General features: G+C 37.4%; 1 protein-coding gene across 1 annotated transcript in view; it reads left to right on the top strand.

Annotated features, from left to right (window-relative positions):
* The window catches only part of FBXL4 (F-box and leucine rich repeat protein 4), a gene marked incomplete at both ends in the record, with an annotated part of 55,616 nt that overhangs the window by 7,491 nt on the left and 22,410 nt on the right, over positions 1–25,715 (top strand). The window contains 3 exons of the mRNA XM_081997255.1: positions 4,059–4,404; positions 11,781–12,025; positions 21,576–21,789. Of these exons, the coding sequence (XP_081853381.1) occupies positions 4,059–4,404; positions 11,781–12,025; positions 21,576–21,789 (805 nt within the window). The remainder of the gene's footprint in view (positions 1–4,058; positions 4,405–11,780; positions 12,026–21,575; positions 21,790–25,715) is intronic.

The following is a 25,715-nucleotide window of genomic DNA, read 5'->3' as shown; positions in this document are numbered from 1 at the left end:
TAAGATGCTCCTGGACAAACTCAAACACAAAAAGGAAGCCTGCAGAGGGTGGAAGCAAGGGCAAGTAGCTTGGGAGGAATACAGAAACATTGTACAAGCAGCTGTGGATCAGGTTAGGAAAGCTAAAGCCCTGATAGAATTAAATCTGCCCAGGGATGTAAAGGGCCACAAGAAAACCTGCTGTAGGCATGTCGGTGATAAAAGGAAGACTAGGGAAAATTTTCTTCTCTGGAAGAAAATGGGACACCTGGTTACCTGCGATATGAAGAAGGCTGAGGTACTCAACAACGTTTTAGCCTCCGTGTTCACTGGCAGTTGCTCAAGCCACACTGCCCAAGTTGCAGAAGGCAAAAGCAGGGGCTGGGAGATTGAAGAACTGCCCACTGTAGGAGAAGATCAGGTTCAAGATCATATAAGGAAACTGAAGGTGCACAAGTCCATGGGACTCAATGAGTTGCATCTGCAGGTCCTGAGAGAACCAGTGGATGAAGTTGCTAAGCCACTATCCATCATATTTGAGAAGTCGTGGCAGTCTGGTGAAGTTCCCACTGACTGGAAAAGGGGAAACAACCCCCGTTTTTAAAAAGGGGGAAAAGGAGGACCCTGGAAATTACAGACCAGTCAATCTCACTTCTGTCCTGGCAAGATCATGGAGCAGATCCTCCCGGAAACTGTGCTAAGGCACATGGAAAATAAGGAGGACTTGGGGTCACTGGTGGGTGAAAAGCTGGACCCGAGCCAGCCATGTGTGCTCGCAGCCCAGAAGTCAAACTGTATCCTGGGCTGCATCAAGAGAAGCATGGCCAGCAGGTCGAGGGTGGTGATTCTGCCCCTCTACTCTGCTATGGTGAGAACCCACCTGGAGTCCTGCATCCAGCTCTGGAGCCCTCGCCACAGAAAGATGTGCACCTGTTGGAGCGGGTCTAGAGGAGGGCCACAGAGATGATCAGATGGTGGAACACCTCTCCTGTGAGGACAGGCTGAGAGAGTTGGGGTTGTTCAGCCTGGAGAAGATAAAGCTTCGGGGACACCTTATAGCAGCCTTCCAGTACCTGAAGGGGGCCTACAGGAAAGCTGGAGAGGGATTTTTACAAGGGCATGCAGTGATAGGACAAGGGGTAACAGCTTTAAACTGAGAAAGGGTAGATTTAGATTAGATCTAAGGAAGAAATTTTTCACTATGAGGGTGGTGAGGCACTGGAACAGGTTGTCCAGAGAAGTTGTGGATGCCCCATCCCTGGCAGTGTTTAAGGCCAGGTTGGAGGGTCTTTGAGCAACCTGGTCTAGTGGAAGGTGTCCCTGGCCATGGCAGGGGGTTGGAATTAGGTGATCTTTAAAGTCTGTTCCACTCCAAACCATTCTATGATTCTATGAACAGAAGAAATGGAGTTCTTGCCGAAGCCTCTTGGAAATTTAGACTTTTTTGATCCATTTCCAATTGTGGAGTCTTCACTCCCTTCAGATTACATGTAGCTCATTTAAGGGTCAAAGAGCTGATCCTAGATGAAGAGACCACCCCACTTGCAGTAACAGGTCTATTAAGAGTATGTCTATGCTCAGGAAGAATTTACCAACCCTGACTCAGAGCAATTGCTATGGCCTGTTCTTTTGTGTGGTGCCACCAAGGCAGAGAGGAACATCAAATTCAACCTGGTAGACTTGAGGTTTTCCACTTAAACCAACAGCTAACTCCTTTGAAGTTAGATTGGTGGGCTGTTGGTGGAAAGAAAACAGTATGACAAGGACAGTGGAAAATAGTCGCTGGTCTTGTTGTTCATCAGCACTTGGTATGTAATGTGGAGTTTCATAAGACTAAAGTCATGCTACATGTCTTTCCTTTTCTCTAGTTAATTACAAAGACTCGAAACCAGAGATGCTCCTTGCTGGAGGAGATTATTGCTCTGCAATTTGATAAACCTAGACCTCCAGATGCATTATTTTTTTCCAGAGCTCTGCTACTGCTGATCCTCTCTCCAGGGCACCAAAGGAGAAGTCAGTAACTGAGACACGTTCTCTTAAAAGTTGATGGTCCGGCATGTGCTAAATGAGTGGAAAAAAAAAAAAAAGCCTTCAGTTTCCTGAAGAACAGTTCGAGTGGGTATATGAAAGTGTTTAAGCAAAATGTCAGATGGTGATCTGGATGTGTTCAAGAAAGGTCATGTGCATTGCCAACATTAAGTATTTGCTTAGGGAATTGACCTATGTGAGAGGGCGTGACAGTGGGACTACATCTGTTACTTTTTGCCATGAGTTGACATTCCCTCACTAAATGAATGAAATCTTCTCTTAGTAATAAGTCTGTCTTATAAAAACTGTTAACTTCAGGGTAGAGTTTTCCACTCTCCTACGTTGGTACTTTCTGATGTGCCATATATTCACCAGTCCTGCATGTTTGTTTTTACTTCATGACTGTTGTTTTTTTTTCTTTTGACAGAAGACTTCTGCAGGCTTCTCATTCCACTGTAAGGTATTTGTGGAGAGTGGCATGATGTAGGATAGGAAAATTTATCTGTGCATACCTGAAAATGTCCATCGTGAATTGGAAGTTTCAGCCAATACAGATTAATTTTCCTATCCTTGAAATAGTAGCACACGGTATAAATAAGGCTTAGAAGCTTGATATTTGCTATGTTTTAATGAAAGTCCTTACATAGGTTTTACTTTCTGTCCTGAGCAAAGTTTAAGCATTTGGTTCTGGAAAGTAAAACATGTTTGATTTTTATTTTTTTTTTTTTCCCCTGTATGTTCTGCAGTACATGTCAGTGTTGAGCAATACTTGTAAGTTCAGAGCAGTGGTATCTGGTAGGGAAAGCTGAGCTGCTGAGGTGTTAGGGAGCAGATACAGCATTTCTGAGACTCGTGTGACCGGGCAAGTAGCCTGAGAGAAATCCTTGCAGCTGGGACTAGGGTGATCAGAAAGAGGTGGAGTAGATGTGGAAGTGGCTGGATTATGCATGTGGGATACAGAGATAGCTGTAAGTGTACTGTCAAAGCGAGTAGCAGCAGTGGCTTCTTTAGGAATTAACTAGATTTGAGGGAGGAAAAGATGGGCATCAATGACTGAAGGACCTCCAAAATCCATTCACTGGATGAGGACCCATGCAGATATAAACAGCATGTTTCTGTTTCCAGGCCTTTTGGCAAATTTGGGAGCACTGAAGACCTAATGAGTATAAGACTTGATTCTTCAGATTACTCAACTGGCAGCAGGCTTCACTTTCATTTACTGGAGCAGGTTTGAGGTCTGTGTGTGAAAGTAAGGATGTAGGTATGTAAGTTCTGTGCATGCCCTAAACCTCCTTCTGTCACTGGACCAAAGAGGAGAAAAAATTTTCAGTTTAGTAGTTTAGAAGTTCTAATATTTTTTGCAAAGGACCCTTTCAAAAATGACTTGAAGATTCTATTGTCTTTGGTAATTTGACAGTGAATTACTTTTAAAAGGAATAGTTTGCTTGCCTAGACAGATAAACAAAGTAAAAATTAGACTATGTATTTAGTATTTTGCAACGCTGCAGTTTGGGCAGGTTTGATGTTAAAGAGGCTGAGCTGGGGGGGAGGGGGTTGATTTTTTTGGTTTGATGTTTTGTTTTGTTTGGTTTTTGTGTGTGTGAAAACCTTTAGTGGGAAATATGAGAGGTGAGCTGACTGTATATTTGGGTTACATGACAAGATTGTTCCTGGCATACTTACACTAACATGCCATCATTTTGAAGATATCTGTAATCCATTTGTTACAATTACCTTACCTGTGAGGTGTTAGAAGAACTTGTGCATGAATAACAGTACTCTAACACAAGTGCGTGACTATGAGTATATAGCTTGTTTTGTTAGCAATGCAGAAAAATATGCTAAGGTCTTGAATTAGTGTGCCCTGTTGAATTCATCCTTAGGAGATCTACTAATTCTAGGGAAAACATAATTTTTGTTGTCTTTTCAACCATATTTCTCACTTGTTAAATGCTTCTGACAGAGAAGCAGTCTTACTGTGTTCAGGATTTGCTTTAGTAACTTTGATTTTAATCCCTGTACTGTCTGTGTGTGCAATTTTTCTTTCACAGATGGGAAATCCTTTGGTCCGAGGCACCTACAAAGGTGAATGGTCCTCAGGCTCGACAGTTCACACCTTGTATCAAACAGATAAACTTTCCCACAAACTTAATCCGACTGGAAGTGAACAGCTCTCTTCTGGATTATTACACTGAATTGGATGCAGTAGTACTACACGGTGTGAAAGAGAGACCTGTGCTTTCGCTTAAGACTTCCATGATTGATATGAATGATATTGATGAAGATGAGGATGAAGAAAAGTATGGCTGTGGAATGGACACCCTTAATAAACAGTTCAGCATTGTTAACCTCAGGGAATGGCCGACTAATGGATATTTTGATAAACTGCCTTACGAGGTAAGAAAAGCATGTTTATACTCAGTGTATTTGTCTTGATCATTAAGGGTGCAAAGGTGCTTTATAGGGTAATCGTCAAGATTGTTGTTTTTCCAAGTTAGTTTTCCTTGCATTCTTTTGTGAATCTCCTGCAGTTCTTGTATAGTTATGCCTGAATTATGCAAGTCTGCCTACTTCCATGGATGGATATTAGCAAACCACTGTTCTGGTATTTACATAGTTATTGCACTTCTTATTTCTCAAGAACCTGTCCACTCACACGCAGTTTCTACATCAGTTATTGTAGCCTTGACTTTCTAGCTCTTGAACTTAGAAGCTTCTGGCAGTTTTCCAGTAGTCTTAGTCCTCATGCATGATGAAGAAGATATATAAAACAGGTATGAAAAGATCGAATCAGTGGATTTGAAAGTGGAAATAGTTTGTAATAGACTAGAAGTTTCTTTCCCTGTTGTCTCTCTTGCAAAAACACAGAACTTTGTTCTTGAAACTGCCATAATATTTTCATATGATTATGAAATAAGCTTCTTCCATCCAGCTAAGTTTTGAATTGTGGTGCAGGTAAAGAGTCTTATAGCTGGACTTCTGTACACAGTCTTGTTTTGATGTTTGCTACTTTATATTCTAGCATTAGCACAGAAAACAGTTGTGAAGAAACTAGGCCTTTCAGATCCCCTGGCAGTGGGACAGTTGCAAGTGTGCTCAGAATCAGTGTAGATAAATATTTTCTTTCCTGTAATTTTCAGTATAATGAGGTTGTGAAGTATGATTGCTGGGTCTCGTGTGCAGGCCAGGAAGTTCTCAGTGAGATGTAGCCGTTCATGGAGGACAGTACCGTAATTAGAGTAACAATTGAGAGATGAAATAATTGTCTTCACCTCTCCTGAAATAAACTGGATTTACACATAGTGGAAAGGAGCCTTTACTTGCTGGTCAGACCTCTGAACTTTAGCAGAGACATGATTGTTCCTGCTCTTCGGTGTACTGCAAAAGAAGCAAGTGTTTGTTTACTGCGATAACTCATCAAATCCTCAGAGTGCTTGTGGCTTGAAACAGCCTCGCTTTTGAAAGTGAAGGGAGAATGGTGAGAGATGCTGTCACGGATTGCAGGGCACTTTCAGAAATAGGTGATCTAATCAAATAGTATTTTGGTTTTGTCACATTTTTTATCTCTAAGTACCCCAGTTCGGCAGGTGAAGGCCATGGTTGTGTGACCATGTGTTGGTTTTTTTTCCCCAGAGTTCATGTAGTGTTTATTATATTTTACTGTCGGTGTTTGTATATCAGTACTGAAGTAAAGAAAGTACCTTGCATATGCAAAGGTGCAGTTGATTCCAGAACATCTTAAAATGTATAACTGAAAGTTTGAGAATGTGTTGGGTTTAGTCATTCAGAGAAATTAATTGTAGCGAAAACTTAAGTCTGGCAAGTCTTGTTTAAAAAGGCTGTATAAATTGGTTTGTAGTATAGTAGACTACCAAAGAGATTGGTTAATCTCTCTTCTGTTCCACATATTAAGATTATAATTTAGGAAGTATTTGTGTTGTCCTGTTACTCCTATGAACTTCTGCCTCCATGTACTTACTGTACTTTTCTGCTTTCCTGTTTGTATACCAGCTTCCTTTTTTATCCATTTTTTAACATACTTCGTTTCATGAATGCATTTATATGGTCTATCAATACCAAGCACATTTTTTTTTTCTTCTGCTTTGATTTAAAGAAACTGAAAATATGAGTGGAATATTTATCGGAAAACTACAAAAGGCTATTTCTGGACTGGTTTTCTGACAGCAGAAATCCTACTCTCCTACTTTCTCGGTTTAGCTTGAAGGTTTGGTTATCAGAACAGAAAAAATGTTGTACTTTGTAGTATGACAGGTTTTTTTATCACATCAGATACAGGAACAGTACTCTGCATGCTGTCCCCAAGACTGACAAGTATCAGATTTTTCTGGAAAGTGTTTGAACCTTGTAATGATGAAGTAAAGCAACCATCGACTCCTTCCAGTTTTGACTGATACATTATGTGAAAAAATGTATCTTTTTATATGTTCATGTTGACTGTAAATGTGTAACTATCCTAAGCCTTCATACATAGATGCTTATTCCTTATTTGAGCTGTTTCAGGCTTTTTCATGCCACCTTCCATAAATCACAAAATACATAGGCTGAATGGTCTTCTGTGCTAATCTTAAAGTAGGCAATAGTTCTTCCAGCCTTTGTTTTGCCTTCGTTGTCTTTTTGAAACTTCCGTAGACTATCCTTTCATAGACTGTGGTGTTCATCAAAATGGCACTAGGAAGGGCTTGCTGCAGTGTGAGCTCTTAAAACATTTTAAGAGTCTAGATTGCTCCTGCCAACAAAAGGAAAAAATGGTTGAATCCTGGGGCACAGACTTTCTTAGGAGAAAGTGAAATCTTGGATGAACCAGGTGAGAATTTTCCTTCCCTGCTCACCGACAGTGTTAACCAGCCTTTAGTAGCTGTGAAGTACTTGTACTATCTGTTCTCCAGAATTACTTTAAAATTGAGGGAGGATTTTCTAGGAGACACTTCACGTCCTTCTTTTTCTTCCCAGTTATCTTTGGCTAACTTGTACTGCTTGTAAAGTGGAAGGAGTAAAGCCTTAGTCTTAGTTGGCTTTGCAGGAATGCTTGAGATCTGAAGGCCTGAACAAACTAAAAGCCTTTGATAAAGGTGAGGAATACCTGCCACAGCATACCTGTTGTGCAGTTTGAGACAAGATGTGCCAGGTACCAAGAACCTAACTTTTGTTTTCCAGAGAGGAGAGTCAGGGGAAATCCTGCATGCTGCAGTCCTAAAGATATTTTTAATATAAATTTTGATATAAAAAGATATAAATGACATCTTTGTCATTCCTTGAAGCTGATTTTTTTTTAAAGTTGCCTACAGGATTTATGAGCTCTTCATGTCTACTGGGAAAGTGAATTTCACTGCTAAATGTGGATTTGGTGCCTATGTTCCAGGAAAACGGGTCTTGAATATAAGATCTGCATCCCTTAAATGATACTTATAGGAGTTGGAGCAATAAGCAGGAGCATTTTTAAGTGTCATATACTTTTTTCCCTCAACAGTAGACTTCTTGCATCTTTCCAAAATAAATATTTTTAGCCTTTCAGATAATCAGTAAGATTTTGTGCCTTTCTTTGGAAAGAGAAACTCATGAGGGTCTTAAAAGTTGTCTTAACCGCTAATAACTATATGGCACAAGGTTCCATTCAGTCAATGGCCAATATACTGTCAGTTGCTATAGCAGACTAGGCTCTGTGGAATGGCATATGGTGATTGCTTTAGGACTCCAGCTTTAGTCCTCCTGGAGCCTTGACTGTTTGATTGTGCAGTCTGTCAGGAAGATCCTTTTCTGTTCTTTGAATCAAGAAGGGGCTTAAAACCTTCACAGCCTTTCACTGCTGTGAGAAGACAGAGCCTATAGCCTGGCGAGCCTGCTCCCCCAAAGCATGTTATGTGAGTAGAATAAAGAGAGACTGAAGTGGTTGTGTTTTGTGAAACAGTTGCAAGATCCACTTTTCATGTGTTTCACGTGCTGTTAAATGTGTATGCGTTTGCTGGTGGAAGCTACAGGATGGTGGACTAAGGGACTGTGTTTTCTTCAACTATGTTGAGAAATGTCAAAAGCCCTAGAACACCACTTTCTCCTTCCTGCCTTCTTTCTTTGCCTTTTTGTGCACATCTCCTTTGTCCTTTATCTAAGCATGCCTTAGTATCAGTTCTAATTAATTAGAGTCTAAGCTGTGGCAGCTCTAGCTGCAGAATGAAAAAACTGCAAGTCATGCATTTGCATGTTTCTGAATGTGTGGTTTGCATAGACCAATGTATTTTCATATTGGAGGGACTCACATTGAAGAACTGAAAGAAGTTTGTAGAAAGTGCAGATATTCTAGGTTTGACCAGCATGCAAGCGTTATTTTCTGACCAAATCAAGTTCTGCATTATTGTGCTCTAGCCACGGAAAGTATTTTATGGGGTACAAATGGTTACTGCTTGCTGTTATTCAGCAAAAAAGCTTTAAAAAGCTGGAGAAACTTTTGGGTGGGTAAGTACTACTAGGAGCTACACCATTGGTAAAGTTTCACCCCATGTGTTGAAGAGTGTAATGGAGATCCTGTCTGAGCTTATAAGTGAACTTTGCAGTGGGCAAGATGTCTCTTTTTTTAAGAGGTTCTATTTTTTTAATTGAGAATTTGCTATATATGCATATGTGTAAGACGCTGCAGTCGGGGCCTGTGAGGATGATAAAACCCACAAGGATCAAGTATGAATCGGGATTTTTTTGTGCTCAAACAGCTCACAAAATTTGTATACTGCGGTTTGTTGAGTTGTTGTTGCAAATTATGCTTTGGAAACCTCCAGTTTTTGGACATTCTCTCTGTGGTGGGTGTTGATGTCACCACATCTCTAAAGCTGGCATGTGCCATGTTTGCCCTGGAAATGGGAGAGAAAGTATTTTTGTACTTTTGGTCCATTGTAGCCTAAAAAGGCAATCAGTGTTGTATATTTTTTATTTTGTTTTCTTCTTTATACTCCTTTGTATTGTTTTTCCGATAATCTTTGCTTTTACTGATTGATTTGTAAGAAGGTGTGAAACAATAACGGTTGCCATAATTCTGCATAAATGCGGAGTAAAAACAGTTGTTTGTGAGAAACTGTGTTACAAAATTAGCGTATACTCAATTCTGCAGCATTCTTGGAATCACCACGAACACGGTGTAGTACAATACAGCACATCATGTCACATACTCATTATGGTATCAAATTGTACTTGATGCTAGGATACACATACATAAAAAGCAAATTTCTGACAGACACCAGACTAACGGTGATTAATGGTTATAATGGTTATTAGCCTGTAGGTTTGGAACATGTTATCTTTGTTTAATCGAAAGCCAGAAAAAAAGTACTTTATATCTTAATGTCATAGTAGTGACATTTCACTATATTTTTTCATTCTATATATTAGGAAATAGCATAATTTCAGTAAAAAATAAGTAAGGATTATTTAGGCTGATTAAGACATTCATTGTGGTAAGAGATTTCATCTCAGGTGTGGAAAGATTGCAAGATCCTCTATGTTATGAAATACTCATTGAAGTCATCAGTGTAAAGGGACATTGAGGCATTTATAATTTCATTCACCATTATCTTTACTGCTCAGAAGTTACAAAATAACTTTTTCTCCCATTGAATTAAATTTGTGTTACTTTGTTTTTATTAGATATTATTACGCCACATTAGTAGTAGACATAAATTTAGCTAACTGTGCAGCCTTTGAGTGGTCTGCTCTAGAAAACTTACATGGGGAAAATCTGAGGGAAAAGACATTAATAAAATGGATATTTACGTGGCTTACAGAGTGTGCAATAGCTGAAAGATTGCAAAATAGTTTGAAGGTGTCTTTCAGAATATTGAAAATTATTGAAAATGAATTGATGATCTTAGAAAAATAGGTGTATATTTAGGTGTCTACCAGGAGAATGACAAACAAAACTGGGTTAAGCAACTTTATAAGCTTAAGTATGGGTCTGAGCCAAGCAAAAATCAAGATGCTAATTTGGGATTATAGGTATGTAAGCTTCTAGTTTTTTTTTTTTCTTTCTCGGATACCAAAATGCCAACAACCTAGATGTCAGATGGGAGCAAACTTTGTTGATTATAATATATTAACTGCACTTATCATATATGCATATATGTTTTATATATGTATATATTGCTGTCACATTGAAATGTCTACACAGATCCTCTGCATCAAGGTGAGGTGAGAGTTCCAGAGAAGTTCCAGAGTCTCCTGCAGAGACAAGAAGGCTGGGCTGGTTTAGGGGAAAGGAGGAGTGAGGAGGAGGGAAGAGGGAAGGCTTGAAATCAAGCTTGAGAAAAACTGGAGTATATGAAAACACTGTATTTTGGCATCAGAGTTGAAGTTAAATTTTTTGGAGAGTTGTAGATCGTGTTTGAAATACAAATACTAAATCTGGAGCTGAGTAGGTAGTAACATTTTTCATTTTGCAGGAAGTTGGATTGTTATCTTATTTCTTCCCTTCCAGAAATGAAGGGGGAAGGAGGGGAGGCGGAAGCTAGCTGCATAATAAACTGGTACATTGGAAGTACAATCTGTTTGCATCTCACAAAAAGCTTCATTTTCATTTTATGTCAAGCATTTTATTCTGATTTTTGGGGGTTTTGTCTTAGGAATCCTTATGAGACATTAAAAGGAAACATCATGGTATTTTGAAAGGGCCACAGGACTCTTTTCAGTTTAAGATGATTTGTGGGTGGTTTGGTGGTTTTTTTTAATTTACACTGATTCATTTCAGTGAGTTGTTTCCCACTCTGCTTGAAAACACTTAGTCAATTTTAGTTACATAAATTGAGTGCAGGTCCTTGTAGCTGTTAAAGGCAGCACTGGTAAAGTAAACAATAATTTTTTAGATGTAATTTTTCTCTTAGTTTCGAAGCTAAAGGAGGGTTTTTTGGGGTTTTTTTATTTCCTGAAGGAAGTATTTATGTGTCTGTGTGTAATCTTCCTTTAGAAAGCAAAACAGCATGATAGGAGATTGGGGATATTTCTTAATTTCTGAGTGAGATAAGTCATTAAAAAATCATGTATAGTGGTGCTAGTTAGAAGGGCTGGTGATTATTCTGAAGCTGAGATGATTCAATTTGATAAAGGTAAAAAGGGGTTTTGCCTTTTAGATTTGACTCTGACATAGAACAAAAATGCTGTCAAAGTATGACAGCAAGGAAGAGATTACTTTGTAAAAGAAGATCTAAATAAGTTTAATTTTGTGCCTAATTGCATAGTCCAGCATGGATACGAGAGGCTATAAGTAGAAGGCAAAACACTGATTTTTAAAGCAGGGAGCAGAGGAATAAATCTGAAAACAGTTCAAGGTGTGGGGAAACTGGGACATGGTATGTTTTTTCCATGTAGTCTGCAAATATGCTAGCATCTTAAAAAACAAATCCAGAGAAGAAAGAGGATGCTAATTCAGTGTTCTGATCAACGGTAGCGCAGACATTGAGAAGGAGAATACGTAAACATAGTGTTTACATAGATATCACTGTTTAAATTAGCATGGGTAAAACAACTTCTAATCTGAAAGCTTCTTGCCACTTTCATATACTGATCTCTTTTTCCTTTCTTGTTTAATATGTTGTCAAATTGAGAAGGCAGTGCAGTCGTATTTAATAGTTAATCAATGATTTATTCGAGAAGTTACTTTTAAGTAAAAGGATTTACTTTTCTTTGAAGTTAGAACATCTTTTCTTATTCCTTTGCAGTTTTCCCTTAACATTTCAAGTGGTATATGACCATCTGTGACTTTTTTTCTGTTTTTAATATAGCTCATCCAGTTGATTTTGAGTCACCTTACAGTACCAGACCTGTGTAGACTAGCGCAAACTTGTAAGCTACTATATCAACATTGCTGTGATCCTCTACAGTACATTCATCTCAGTTTACAACCTTACTGGGCAAGGATTAATGACACATCTCTGGAATACCTACAGTCTCGCTGCACTCTCATCCAGTGGCTGAATTTATCTTGGACTGGAAACAGGGGAGCCATCTCTGTTTCTGGATTTAGCAGGTCAGTGCTAAATGTACAGAAATATTTTGATAAGCTCTGTTTGCAGAGCTACTGCACGGTAGTTTCACTAAGTATTTGAAGCCTTATTAAAAGACGAGAAGTATCTTTGATTTATATAAAGGGTGTGATTGTTATGATGCAGAAAAAAACAACAGCTAAAACAGTAAGAGATACTAGATCTAGCAGCAGAAGTCTGTTTCAATATGTAGAGTCTGCATGTGCCAAACTGCCTGTGACTGAAAGGCTTCTTCCAGGGGGAGCGGTGCTTTGCTTTCTCCTGGGCTTCTAAAAGACTCCACTAAAACCAAGCTGTCAAAAGTCCGTCTCACCAAGAAAATGTTTGTTCTTTGTACAGATGAATCATCAGTAGGACTGTATTAGAATGGCTGCAGTAATAAACTGATTACAGTGCATGCTTACAAGGTGTGGGTCCTAAGCAATCACTGGAGTGCAATGTAAATGCAAATATTTTCATAAAAATGATTTAAAACATTAGCCCTGTTGGGAAACGGGGTTTGCATGTGCATCTTCCACTGAGCTGAAAATATGACTGTACTGTAGGTCATTAAAATAGCAAATTCTCAGGGATTCTTCTCTATATAAGAGCCGTGTTCTCTGCTTTCTTAACATATCATTTCTTGCTTCTTTGCTCATTTGCATTAGTTAAAGAGCATCTATCAATGCATTTCATTTAAGCAAAAATTGCTGCTTCAACTAAGAGGTAATCAGCAATGGCAGGTGAAAGCAGAACTTGACTGATATGAAACAGAAATGTTTATTATATCTAAAAAAAAAAAATCTCTTAACTCTTACGTGTTTTCTGAATAAAAAGGTTAAATCAAGTGTTCAAACTTTTTTTTTCCTTTGGTGCCTGGGTGCCTTCCCTAGGGAAGTAAAATAATTTGAAGAAATACTTTCTGAAGATGAGAATGTCGCTTTCTTTTTTTCTGACCTTCCAGTATAATCCAAGATCCCCATGCTGTTTTGTGCTTGTTGGTAGAAAAGGAGATAGACATTACCTAGTTGTTGAATGGGGTACAAACATTCCTCCTAAATTTGGATTTCATATTAGGTACATTATGCAGAGGATAAATATGCAAGCTTTAATTGAGAATTCAACTCTGAAATCATGAAGTGCTTACTTTCCGAGGCTTAGCTGTTAAATCTGTCTTTTGAAAACTTAAAGTATGTGCATCTTCACGGCATTTTTTTTTTTTATTTTCATGGGTTTTTTTGAACATGCAGTACTGCTAAAAATTTTTGTAGTCTTGAAAGAAATGAATGTCCAAATTCAGAGAATTATAAACTTGCAGTTCTGGCATTTCTGACTTACAATTATTTGAAAATGACTTTATTGTTAATGACTTTTTTTTTTTACTTCAGTGCTGAACTAATAGCAGCACTTATGTGTGGTCAGCATTTCTAAAATAATCATTTTTTGACTCTTAATCTGTGAATAAACATGGTCAATTTATATTCATTATAATGGGTGATACTTATTTGTAAAAAGGCGGAAAAGTGTTCTTAGACATCGATACAATTGGGAAGCTATCTGTATTTCTAGGAAAAAAATATTTCTTGGAAGAGATTCCTGCAGTTCAGTCGTAAATTTTTGAAACCAAGTTGTAAGCTAAATAATTTTCAGGTGTGACTTCTCAGAATTTTCACTTCTGAATCAAAAATTCTCCACTGTAACTAGATCTGGTTTTGAAAGTTTTTTCCTTTTCCTAATACAGAAATAATTTTGCAACTCTTTGTTCTGTAGAAGTGTCTTTTCTAGTAAAATTTCAAACACAAATTTTCCTTTTGATATTCTTCATCAACATGTTTGTCAAATTTGCTGGCCTCCAGGAAAGGAAAACTTGCTGCTCATTTGCTATGGAAGTATCCATTAATACAGGAGACTTACTAGAGCAACACTTGCTTTTCAAAAGCATTGACATAACTTTCTTAAAAAAAAGTAGTTTCCTGGTAAGAGATACTGTTGTTGAGATACTACCACCATCTGGATATTGCAGCATGTAGGACCCGTAGTCATGAACTTCCACAGTTTTCCCCCTTGAACTCTTAGGTGTTCCTCACCGAGCCTGACTTTTGGGAGACATTATGCAAAACTGAGTTTCCAAAGAATGGAGGTACTTTGACTTTCCTAGGAATTCCATTTCTCACTTAAATTTTCTTTCCAGTTTATTCTTCAGATAATGAGTATTGCAGAGGGGGTTCCCAGTTGGCTGGGGAGAGTGCATTGCTGCTTTTATCAGTTACCTGCTGATGTTAACTGTTACTAAAAACTTAAGCAGATTTTCAGACTGTGATTGTCCTTTGCAGAAATTAAACACATATTTCTGTCTGTCTCTGTACATAACAGTAGAAGACATGTACCACTACATTTATTAGTGTAAAATCTTCTCTTGATGCTTACTGAGAATGTTTCTGAATGAGTTTGTGGGTTTCTCTTTATCCTGCTCTCTTTGGCTCCCTCTCTGATCTTGGTATTCTCCATTTCTTTCTGCAAAGGAAATTTTAAAATAAGGCAATGAAGTGTGCCTATAGAGTACCAAGCAGCATCTATTATTTTGGTTTAATTGGTGAAAAAGTCTTGTAACTTAAGATTGAATTGAAACAAGCCTAAATTCCTTATTCCAATACTTCAGGTTTATAAATTTTGTCATAAGTTGCTGCATAAGTGACCAGGAATGGCTGTCAAGCCAGCTACTTGGGGGTGTAGAGAATTCAGCCTAAAAGTTGTAACAATTTGAAGGACTCTGTTATACTGTTTTTAAAAGGCCAACCTGTATTTGGCAATTCAAGGAGAAAAAACATTATTTGCTAAATGAAATTTGTAAATAGCTTTACAAACGCTACAAGTTGCTGCGGTATAGAAGTGGCAAAATGCTAAAACCAAAATACCTTATCCTCATAAAAAAATCCAGCATTTTTCTTTTACAAGGCCTGTTTTTTTTTTCCTTTATTTTTGCACTTTTCTCAGCATTTGGTGTTACAGTTTGGCACTATTGAGTTCAAAACTGGTGGAGTTAGTTTTATTCTTACAACTCTACAGTTTAGGTTATGATTTCTGCAAGTCAGGGCATGTTTAAATGCTGTTGTTGCTTGAATTTTATTTTGGCAAATATCTTTTAAAAATGTTTTTAACTGTGGTTTCTTACTACAGTCTTAAAAAGTAGCTTGTGTAAATTTGTGTGTTGCTTTAAAAGGTTCATATGGACATGATTGTAAGAAATAATTGAAAATACATATTTCCTTGCAAAAATATATTAAAGTAGAAAACTTTTAAAAAGTAATTTGAAAAAGTGACTGAAGCAAATACGGTATTATCATGAGAAGATAGAATGCTTCAGGCATATGAACATCCCGAGGCAAAACTGAAAGTATTTTAACTTATTGATAATATCTACTCCTTAGGGCTAAAAATTACTATCATAAAGTTTAGTTAATTTATATTATGAAAAATTTATCGTTTAGATTGAACTAAAAGTGTATGGAAAAGTGAAAGACAAATGAAATGAGTGTCTGAGCAGTCTCAAGTGTCTGGGGTGCAAAGCGACAGGGAATAAAGGAAGATTTCACAGCAAGCTTTACATAAGCAGCGCTGCGTTTCTCTTGGCGTTAGAGATGTGCTGAATTTCTTCATGCCAGGGGAATATCAGCGTGGGAGGGTAAGACCTATATAGGAAAAGCGAGGCAAGTTGACTGGAGGTATACTAAATATCGAGATGCTGAATAAATGCTCTGAGGTTTAAACAGCTCAAGGACGATGACAGTCTAAAAACGGAGTTCTGCGTGGAGATTTCTTTGTACTACTGATAATGTCATTAGCTTGTTTAAACTATTTTGCTTTAAATATCTGAGGTATTGGGATTTTTATTTACTTCCAGCATTTTATACTGTGAACATGAATTAATAGTGTTTTACTTTCAGGTTAGTGGTGTGGTGTTTACATGTCAAGCACGTCCAGGAATATGTCTTTAACAATTTGTTGTTAAAATTTGAAGGCTTTAGTTCCTATTTAATAAAGGTGTATTTTGACAATATTTAACTTGGTGAGGCTTTGCTATGAATCATACTATCAGGAAGGTCAGAGAAATTACTGAAACATACAGCAAATACCCAGCCACAGAAAACAGGAGTAATGTGTGACTTGACAGTCATTCTCAATTTAAAAATCATGTCTGTCTCTTGCTTTAATTTCCACAGTTTTTAGTAAAACCTAGGGTTGGTGTAACTGAGATTAAGCAATAATGTTTGTTTTGCATGTTTTTTATTGAAATAGTTCAATCTGTGTGGAGAAAAGCACCTGATCTTGTGCTTAATATTCTCTCTACTTGCATGCAGTGTTTTCAGGTTTGCTGACAAACAAAAGTGTAATACATGCTACGTTAGAAAATAGCATTGTAACAATTAGAATAGCTTAGAGGAAGGGAAGATGACTTCCATTTAAAAACCAAATTATTTTACTCAGTCTCACTCTCACATGGGCATATTAAATGACCGAGATGGTGTCCAAAGTAATTTTTCCAGCAAGTAGTCTCTCCATCCTGTGCCACCTCTGTCCTTCATCTCCCAATATGTATGTTCCAGGATCTTGATGACCTGCTAATCTGACTTCCACCAACACACACCACTCTACCAGCCCTCATATTGCCATTTGTTCTTTCTCGCGCTTCTATACCTGTATGTACCCATTTGTTCTCCAGTCATACCAATCTTAATACTTTCATTACCGTCCTCTGTACTAGATGCTGCTGCTGTTGTGTAACACAGCAGTCCTGAAAGGAACAGCATTGTGGATATAACAGGACTTTGAGAAGTATATTAAAATGTAATTCCACAAGCCATTGGATTAAATGCAAGACTGTAACCTCAAAACAGTCCTCTGCCAAGTTTGTGCAAGTAATAATGTAGATAGAACTACAGCAGGAAAGAGAAGACCTCAAGATCTTAGAAATGAAGAATAAAATCCAAGTGGGTTTTTTTGACATTATTGTCTCCTGGCAGGCTCTGGAAAGCAGGAGACCTGAGTAGCTGGAGGGAGTGTGTCGTTGGCTTGAAGCAAACTGAAACGGTTGTTTTCATGAAATACTGGTTCTAGGAGGGAAATACCAAGGAGGGCTAGGCAAATGTGGGAGTGTTACATCTGCCAAGTAATGGAGGTAATGTCCCTCATCTGGATGCTGGCATAAGGTAACACTACAAGGGAAAGTGCTAATGGAAAAAATCTCTCCAACCAATGTTGTTCATAAATGGAAGTTGGGGAGGGTAGAGGGGCCCACCACTCTTGGACATGAAATTCAGTGGTTTATGTCAATGACTACAAAGTGAGTACCGAAGATTTTAATTGAAAATATATTTGGTAAAATCAGCGTGATTGAAACCTGTTGGGAAACTTGTACTGAAGAAATATAAATCGAGGTAGCTGTTTGTGCTTAGGAAGTGTGAGTAGATGAAAAAACTGGACTGTGATCCTTGCTTCTTGCAGAGTTTTCAGCAACTTTGGACTGTGGGATATGGAGTAAGTGAGGATCATTATGCTAACATTGAGGTTTAGGCTTTGGATCCAGTGCAGTTCCATTAGAAACCACTGGAGCAGTGTGGTATATTCAGTCCCCTCTTAAGCGTATGTCTAAAGGTATTTTGAGGATTTTGTTTGGCAGGCCTTATGCAGCCAGCTCTTACACGAAGGGTGCTGTACCTTGATATTTTAATTTTGGATCTTTTTTGGCTTATGGGGTATGCTTATGATACAAACATTAATTGCAAGACTGGAAGTTGTTAATAGACTGTGACCCTGTGATCATGATAAGTTTAACATCAACATGAGCAAATAGTGTCCTAAGTGCTATTAGATTTATTTTGATGTTTCACAAGGATTTCACTAGGACTAACTCACTTCTCAAAAGTTGAAGAAGGGGAAAATAAGCAGGAATTGTTGAAAACAGGCAGAAAATGATGGAAAGTGAGGTTTCTGCTTTTAATTAAAACCGAACAGAACAAAACAAAACAGCCAACAAACCAAAGAAACCCCTAAAATACTGCAGTCTAGAATGAGGATGAACTTAGAGGGAAAGGCCCAATCCAGTGCCTAGCAAAGTAAATGTGAACATGTACATTTTGCGAGGTTATTTAGTCAGTCATATTTCATAGCCAATATGAAGGGATGAAGGGAAATTACTTCAGAAATTCTGGTTATAAAATATTGATAATAACAGCAAAACTAAAGGGATGTATGGCTGTGCAGAAAGGATGAGAGACTAAAAACAGAAACCAGTCAATCCTCAGTGATTAAAGGAGAGGTATGTGAAGAAGCATTGATTTGGGTAGCAGGTGCTTTTTGGGGGGGTTGTTTGTTTTCAAATGAGCTAAGTTAGAGCCAGGTATCCAGTGTCTGTTAAGTCTCGGAAGTATGAAGGTAATGCCATGTTTGTTCTGAAAGCATGAGAACCCATGTTCTACCTTGCCATATGGCTTTGGAGATCCTTGTAGAAAGACGTTAGCAAAAACCTCCATCCTGAGCATCCTGTGAAGTGCAAGCAAAGATTGGGGTGTCTTGGTCGTTCAGAGAATTCTGCAGTTCTGCCAATGTTCTCTGCCCTGTGCTGGCTGGCAACTTCCTCAAATTCCTCTTCTGTTTCTGTTCGTGTCTCTACTTCATGCCTGTCGGCTCATTCTTGTACCCTGATGCATGCCCCTTATCCATCTTGCCTTTCTGTTTAATGTCTCCTAAATAACCTTTTCCAAAATGGCAGCAAAGCCATGAAATGCAGTGCTCTTTGCTATGGCTGTGTTTGCTCTGCCTGTGTGGTTCAAGTGTCATGAATTTAAATAAAATGTTATGGGAATAATAACTCCTCAAGCTGGTGAACTTGGAGTTCTTCTCCCAGGTCTAGGAGGTTAAATGAGTGTTTCCCTGACCAGGTAATGTTAACTTTTAATAGTCCTAGAAGGAGGAAAGCATTGATCTGTACCAACATTTGGTACATTGCCAAGCCCTGTTAAATTATATGGCCGTTAACCTAACATCCATTATTGTAATGGAGTAATTCATAAAATATTTATCTGTTAGCAGATTAAAAGCTAGAGGTATAATAAGTAGCGATTTACAAGGTTTTATTGAAAATATCACCATTCAAACAAACCTGGTAATTTGTTGATGAAGGAAGCCGTGTGAATGGATTGTTAAAGTAAGCATTAAGTAGAGGAATTGGCTAATTGGCAGTCAGCAATGAATCCATATGTTTGTACTCTGATTTCCAGGGGATTTCAGTCCTGTGTTTCTCCATGTCAGTGTTGAACTGTATTGCTGGTCTAAAACAGCAGTTTAAATACCTGATGTTAATTGTGAATTGGAGTGTCAGAGCTGAAATGACATGACTTTAAGAAGGCTTACCAGTCTAGGTGAATTCACGATATCCAATATGAAAACAGCAAATAAGTGCTTTGTGTTCAATAAATTCTGATTTTACAAGCTAAATAGACAGACTAAAGAGAGTCTTCTAAAGAGAGACTGCAGAGTTAGACAAAAATAGTGGAAGAGCGTATTTGAAGGCCATACTTAGCAGAACCCCTGTGGCTCCCCTTTCATGTCTCAGACCCTCTCTTTTGTTTCTGTTTGCATAGGCTTATACATATGTTGCATGTTAGGGACCTCTGAAGGTCATCTATTCCAAGCTCCCACTTGAAGTGCCAGTGTTCCTAGTGCTAGATCAGGTCAGTCAAGGTTTCAGGTGACTCTTGGGAACCTCCAGGGATGGAGATGCCACCCTGGAATCTTCTTTCCTCTCTGTATTGCATAGGATCTGCATAATCAAACTAAGGCTGCGTAATGTGCAAGGTGAAAGGAATAAAGAAATGTGATGATGAATGGCAAGTTTGACTTGAGTGAGTAATGGAAAAATAAAGAAAGGAGAAGGTTTGAAAACTTGGATCTTGAAAGATGGACTTCAAGTCCTGTGCTGGTGTCATTGAGGAATGCCTCCCTGAATGGGTCTGCTTTTAAGACCAGTAGCTATTTCATCCTAAGTTTCAGCAGGAGCAAAGGCTAATACCTGTTTAGTTGTAGCAATAGGAGTTTTTGTGCAAGCAGAAGCCTCATGTTTCTCTGGCATTTCTATTGTATCAGTTAAGCACAAGAAGTAATACTAACTTTGCGGTGAAAGTGTCAGAAGCTAAAGCTGCTTTGTCTGCATGAAGTTTTTTGTAGCATAGCACTGGTAATAGAGCAGATCAGAATATTTATTATAAGAAACTAATTCATGCTGTCTCACAAATAGCTCCATTATTCTAGAAAGTAACAAAGGGAACTCATTGCAGCCCATGGGTTAGGAACTTAGTTTTTTTTACTGGAGAGTCTATTGAAATGTAACAAAACTATGGCAAATGTGTGTGGTTGTCTTTTTTTTGCTATTAAACATCAAACTTAAAAGGCTAGTGGTTGATTTACGATTTGAAGGTTATCTTTGCAATAAAAAGGGACATAAGCTTATGTATTTTTAATTAAAGCATGGACTAGATATAATAGAGCATGAATTTCTGACACAATATCTCTGACAGAAGATGTAATTCATGCAGAGACTATCAAGGTTTATAAATTTTGGATATTTTGTCTTCTAATATCTTAATTTTTTATAATTCCAATGGAAGTCATGGGAAATAGACCTTAGGAATCTGTGTTCTAGAATACCTACAAAGTGTTGATTCTGACTTATTTGTTAATGAGAGGAATGAGATGTTTTTCTGAAAGTCTTAAAATACTTCTGAATATTTCATCCATTTAAAAGTATTCATTTAACCTCATTTTTACATTTGCCGATTTTTTCTGAGATAAAAAGAAAGCTGAAATTATTGGTGGAAACTTGTAGGCCACTGTCAAAATTGCTTTGGGGACTGTTTAAAAGCACTTCAAACATTATCTGTCCATTGTTTCAGAGTAAATGGCAAGAAGGAAAATTGTTACAACTTTCTAAACCAAAACAGATTTTTCAAAACTAATGTTAATTTAATAAAAAACCCTCACTATACTGTTCTCACCCCCAGTGATTCTTTTGCAATTCATTTTCAAGGTAGAATTGCTTTTTAAGGCTGCTTTAGTGACATTAGCCTCCTTATGCCAGGTACAGCATTATATAGCCTTCCATGTGTCTTAAAATGTAGTCAAGTATTCCTTTGTACAAAACATTGTATAATATCTAGGTTATGTACAGTATGAAGTTAATGTTGATGAAACACCCTTGACACTCAGACTACTTTTGGTTTTTGAATATTACTCTCTAACTCAACACCAAATTGGTTTGGTCTCTTCTGGACTTGTACAGATTTGATTCAGAAGTAACTTCTTCAGAGTGGTTATGTTAATTTACTTTAACCTAATTATGTTTTATGTGAGTTAACGGAGGTGACATAAGAGCTGTGGTCTGTAGGTTTTTCATTGATGAAAGGAAGTATTTCCTGGTTTACATGCTTAAGGTTTTGACAGTATGCAGGCTCTCATCTGAAAGTATGTTTATTTTTCATTTAAAATCTGGTTTTTTTACAGGTTCTTGAAAGTTTGTGGCTCTGAACTAGTACGCCTTGAGTTGTCTTGTGGCCATTTCCTCAATGAAACATGCTTGGAGGTCATTACTGAAACATGTCCAAATCTTCAGGAATTAAATCTCTCATCATGTGATAAAATACCACCTCAGGCTTTCAACCACATAGCCAAAGTGGGCAGCCTAAAGCGTCTCATTCTTTACCGAACAAAAGTGGAGGTAGGAAGAAGTATTTTTAACCTTTGCAATAAATATTTTCAATCTTGGTAAAGTTGTATTTTTCTTCCATTAATGAAAAAGTGAATTAGAATTTTGCATATAAATTCAAAAATAAATTAAGAAAATTCAAAGGTAGTTTCAAAAACCATAGAATTTTTTTAAATTTTGGAAATAACTTCTAAATTTAACAAAAATAAATAAAAAGCCTGCATGTTTTAAGTTGCATGGAAGATTGGGATTTTTCACCAGCTGTTTTAAGCAATGTAGTGAAATCACAAATGTGAAAGTGTTTCTCTTGTTTTGAAGTATACTCCAGACAGGCTGTATTTGGCAATATAATTGGGAAATTACCCTGTTCAGTAACTTACTGTACTTATCAACATTCTCTCCTTTAGAATGACTCATTAATTACTAGATTCCTACTGTCTTTGTGTATTAGCAGTATTTGAGACGTGCAACACAAATTTTTTTAAAATACTTTTAATTTACAGTTTAAAATTACTACTTTACACAATTGCTCAACTGCCTGAATCAGGATTATTATCATTTGCTGCAACATATTTCCTAAGGTGGAATGTTTTGCATATTACAGTTGGGAAGACTGTTGTAGTTTACTACATTTTACAAATGTTGTATCCTAGTAAACTCAGTAATTCGGATTGGAAGCAATTCCATTCATTCTCACTAGCTGCATTATTCATGTATTACAGCCTTACTACTCTCTTTTACATGAAAGCTCTCATACTTGTTGTGCTACTCTTGTGGTAAAAGCTACTGCTTAGTAGAGCTCCAAAATGGGGGAAAACCATAGCTCTTCAGTTCAGGTTCTAGGTTAAATATTTTAAGAAGGATTTGCTTGTATTTGTTACATCTGCTTACGCTTTTGGTACGCAGAAGTGAGGTTACAACACTGGATTGTGAATAAGAAGAACTGAAGCTGGCACAGTAGGTTCTGTCTCTACTTAGATGGCTAAGGGGAAACTGAAGTTACAGTATCTTATTTATAAGCAGTTCACGCCTAATGAAGTTAGTTGCGTTGTATTGTCCTTTTCTTTGGTAAATCGTACGTATATTTGTGTCCAGGGTCTAGCTAGCTGTCTGTAACAGTGGTTTGGTAATGCAAGGTAGTTAGATGAAAGGGTAGGCTACCTGGAGTGATTGGCATTTGCTGTGGGGTATGCAGGCAGTCACCATGAAGCCAGCGCCCCTCAGTAACTTCTTACTTTGTGGTAGTTGCTCTGTGTATTGAAGCAATTATTATATTCTTCAAACTGAAAAATAAATTGGTGAGCCCTGCTTTGAAGTGCCTTTTGTATAGAGCTCCAAATTAGTACCTCAAGGGTATCTGTTCTGTTTATATCTACTAGACTTTCTGTAAATCTTGGGTAAATCGCCTTACCTCACTTTGAGCATGGGCTCTGTACTTCACAAGGCTTTGTCAGATCCAAAAAAGATCATTGTATCAGAGGTAAAGATTGTATAACTTTTTTTTCTACTGTTGATTGATCATAACCCTCTTGATTCTACTCAGGTAACTTCTGAAGTTTGAGACTTCATGTTTGTAATAGTGCAGCAGCTGAGGTATACTCTGAAAACGATTAGTAACTGTCATTTCTCATCTATCACTTTGTTGAACAGAACTTGAAATTAGGTTGGATGTAGGTGGTAAAGATTTCCTGACTTTGAAGCCCATAAGTTGTGAAGACTCATTTCTGCCTTTCATGTGGATGGACATGCATCTACTTGTAGCTGACAAGAACATTCATTCATAATCAAGCTTGCTTAAGATTGTGCTTACGTTTTACACAAAAGTATAAACAAAAGGCACTGTTCCTAACAAACTGTAGAAGAGAAATTTCTAGAAATTTAAATAGTTAAATTGGAGAGGATGCTTTTGTGTTACTTGTTAATTTGAAGCCACTTAAAACACACTGTGCATCACAGGTGGAAAACTGGAAGAGAAAGAATGAAGATGTAGCACAGGATTTGAATTGGAGGATTAGAGTTACAGAAGCCACAGATTTCTGGAAATAATGTTACTTTTCTTGCCATTAGTTTCTCTTAATGCAAATCTTTGTTTTTCTATGCAAAATAGGCTGCTGGTCCTTCTGTACTTCTCAGCTGGTGTGGAGATGTTAAGTATTGACTAATATCTAGATGTAAAAAAGACAGAATAGTTAAATCCATCAAGCATGCTTTGGAGTGATTTAGACTTCTCTAAAACTTATCAAAGAACTGTAATATAGTAGTGTTCTTGATTTTTGTGTAATTTCTGCTACAACTGCTTTTTCATTGTTGGAGCTTCTAAGGAGCAATCAAGGGAACAAAGCTAATGTTTAATCAAGAGCTTGGCATTGTGTTGTTGCCAACTGGACCTGCTTAGAGAAGAATTTGAGGCTGTGAATCAGCTAAGGAAAACTGCTGACCGATAACAAGTATGTGATTATTAAGAGAAAGTGAAAAAAAAAAAGGTGAGAAGAACAGAGCTGATGTGTACATTATTGGTCCTCTGTAAAAGTTTTGTCTTAAAATCCCCCCTCCCCCAAAAGAAACCAAAAGAAAAATCCATTCGTTCCATTTAGCCCACTGTTTTTCTAAATAAATCAGTGGTTTGCTTTTGTTCATAAAAAAAAAACCAAAGAACAAACAAAATAAAGCACCAAGTCTCTGATCTAAATTTTCTTCTCTCATTGTATTCTCGAATGGCAAAGGCATAGGTCCTACCATAATTATCAGTGTGGTGTCTTTTTTTTTTTTTGTGACAGAAGGGTAGCATCTCTGTTCATCTTGTGTTAACCTCCTTGATGTAAAATTGGGATGATATGCTTCTGATGTTACTGAAGATTTTGAGGTGGGTGAGTGACAAAATGTGAAGAGAGAATGAATATGCAGAGAACAAATAGGCAAAAAGTTGACCAAAAGGAGTTCTCCAATGGAGTGTCATAATTTTTCTTTGCACGTATCTTACTGCACAATTAGAGGCAGTCACTGGAGTTGAACCATAATAAAATTAGATCAAATGAGGAGGGGGGCTACTTTTTATGCTTGTAAACAGTCTGATGAATTTATTCTTATGGCTGAACAAGGTAAACACTTCAGTTGAATTATTTAAGGGAAGTGATCATATTTTTTAAAAAGAGCACCACTAAGGAGAACAAGAAAGGCGAAATAGTGCTTAAGTTTCTAATTGACTTTTAAAGGAGGGTCCCTCTCTGCATGTTATTTGTGATGCCAGTGAAAGCGGTCTTTTTCCTGTTCCACAGCTGTCAATCTCTGTTGAAAACGCAGTGTTGTGTTAGAGCACATCTGGGTAAACAGCATAACTTGTTCTTTTGGTTGTGAATTCGGGCATGTGATTAAATAACATAGGGTATGGGATGAAGATTCTCCCTCCTTTTTGTCAGTATGTGATAAAGCTGTTTCTGTTTTTGCATGATGCTTTATAAAATACAGCATTAACGTTTTAATAAAATAAATTGTATTTTTGATTGAAAACAATCGCCCACGCACCTACCTAGGTGTGGGATCTCCTTACCTGAGACTGTTTTGCAGTACTGTTTTCTTTTTTTATTAATGCTTTTAAAAAAATTGCTTTTAACATTTACGTTTTAAGTATTTAAAACTTGTTGGTTTTTGTTTACTTGTCCTTTTCTGTTTATATGATTACTATGACACTAATGGATGAATTCTGAGAAAGTTGACTACTGTTAATGATTTTTTTGTTAGGTACAGAAAAACAGATTCTGAGGAAAACAAACAATAAAATTGTGACAACATATTACGTAATCATCTCAGCAATAGTTATGACAATTTCTTGTTATTTTAGCTGTTTTCTTCCAGGTTTCATATTTAAAAGTATTCCCATTGTCTCTGTAATCAAAGTTCCAATTTTTAAGTGTATGTTTTTAGTTAAATGGGTAATTCTG

This window comes from Phaethon aethereus, assembly GCF_964289735.1.
Source record: "Phaethon aethereus genome assembly, chromosome: 3".
NCBI classification, from domain to species: Eukaryota; Metazoa; Chordata; class Aves; order Phaethontiformes; family Phaethontidae; genus Phaethon; species Phaethon aethereus.
This window is presented reverse-complemented; position numbering and strand designations above follow the sequence as displayed.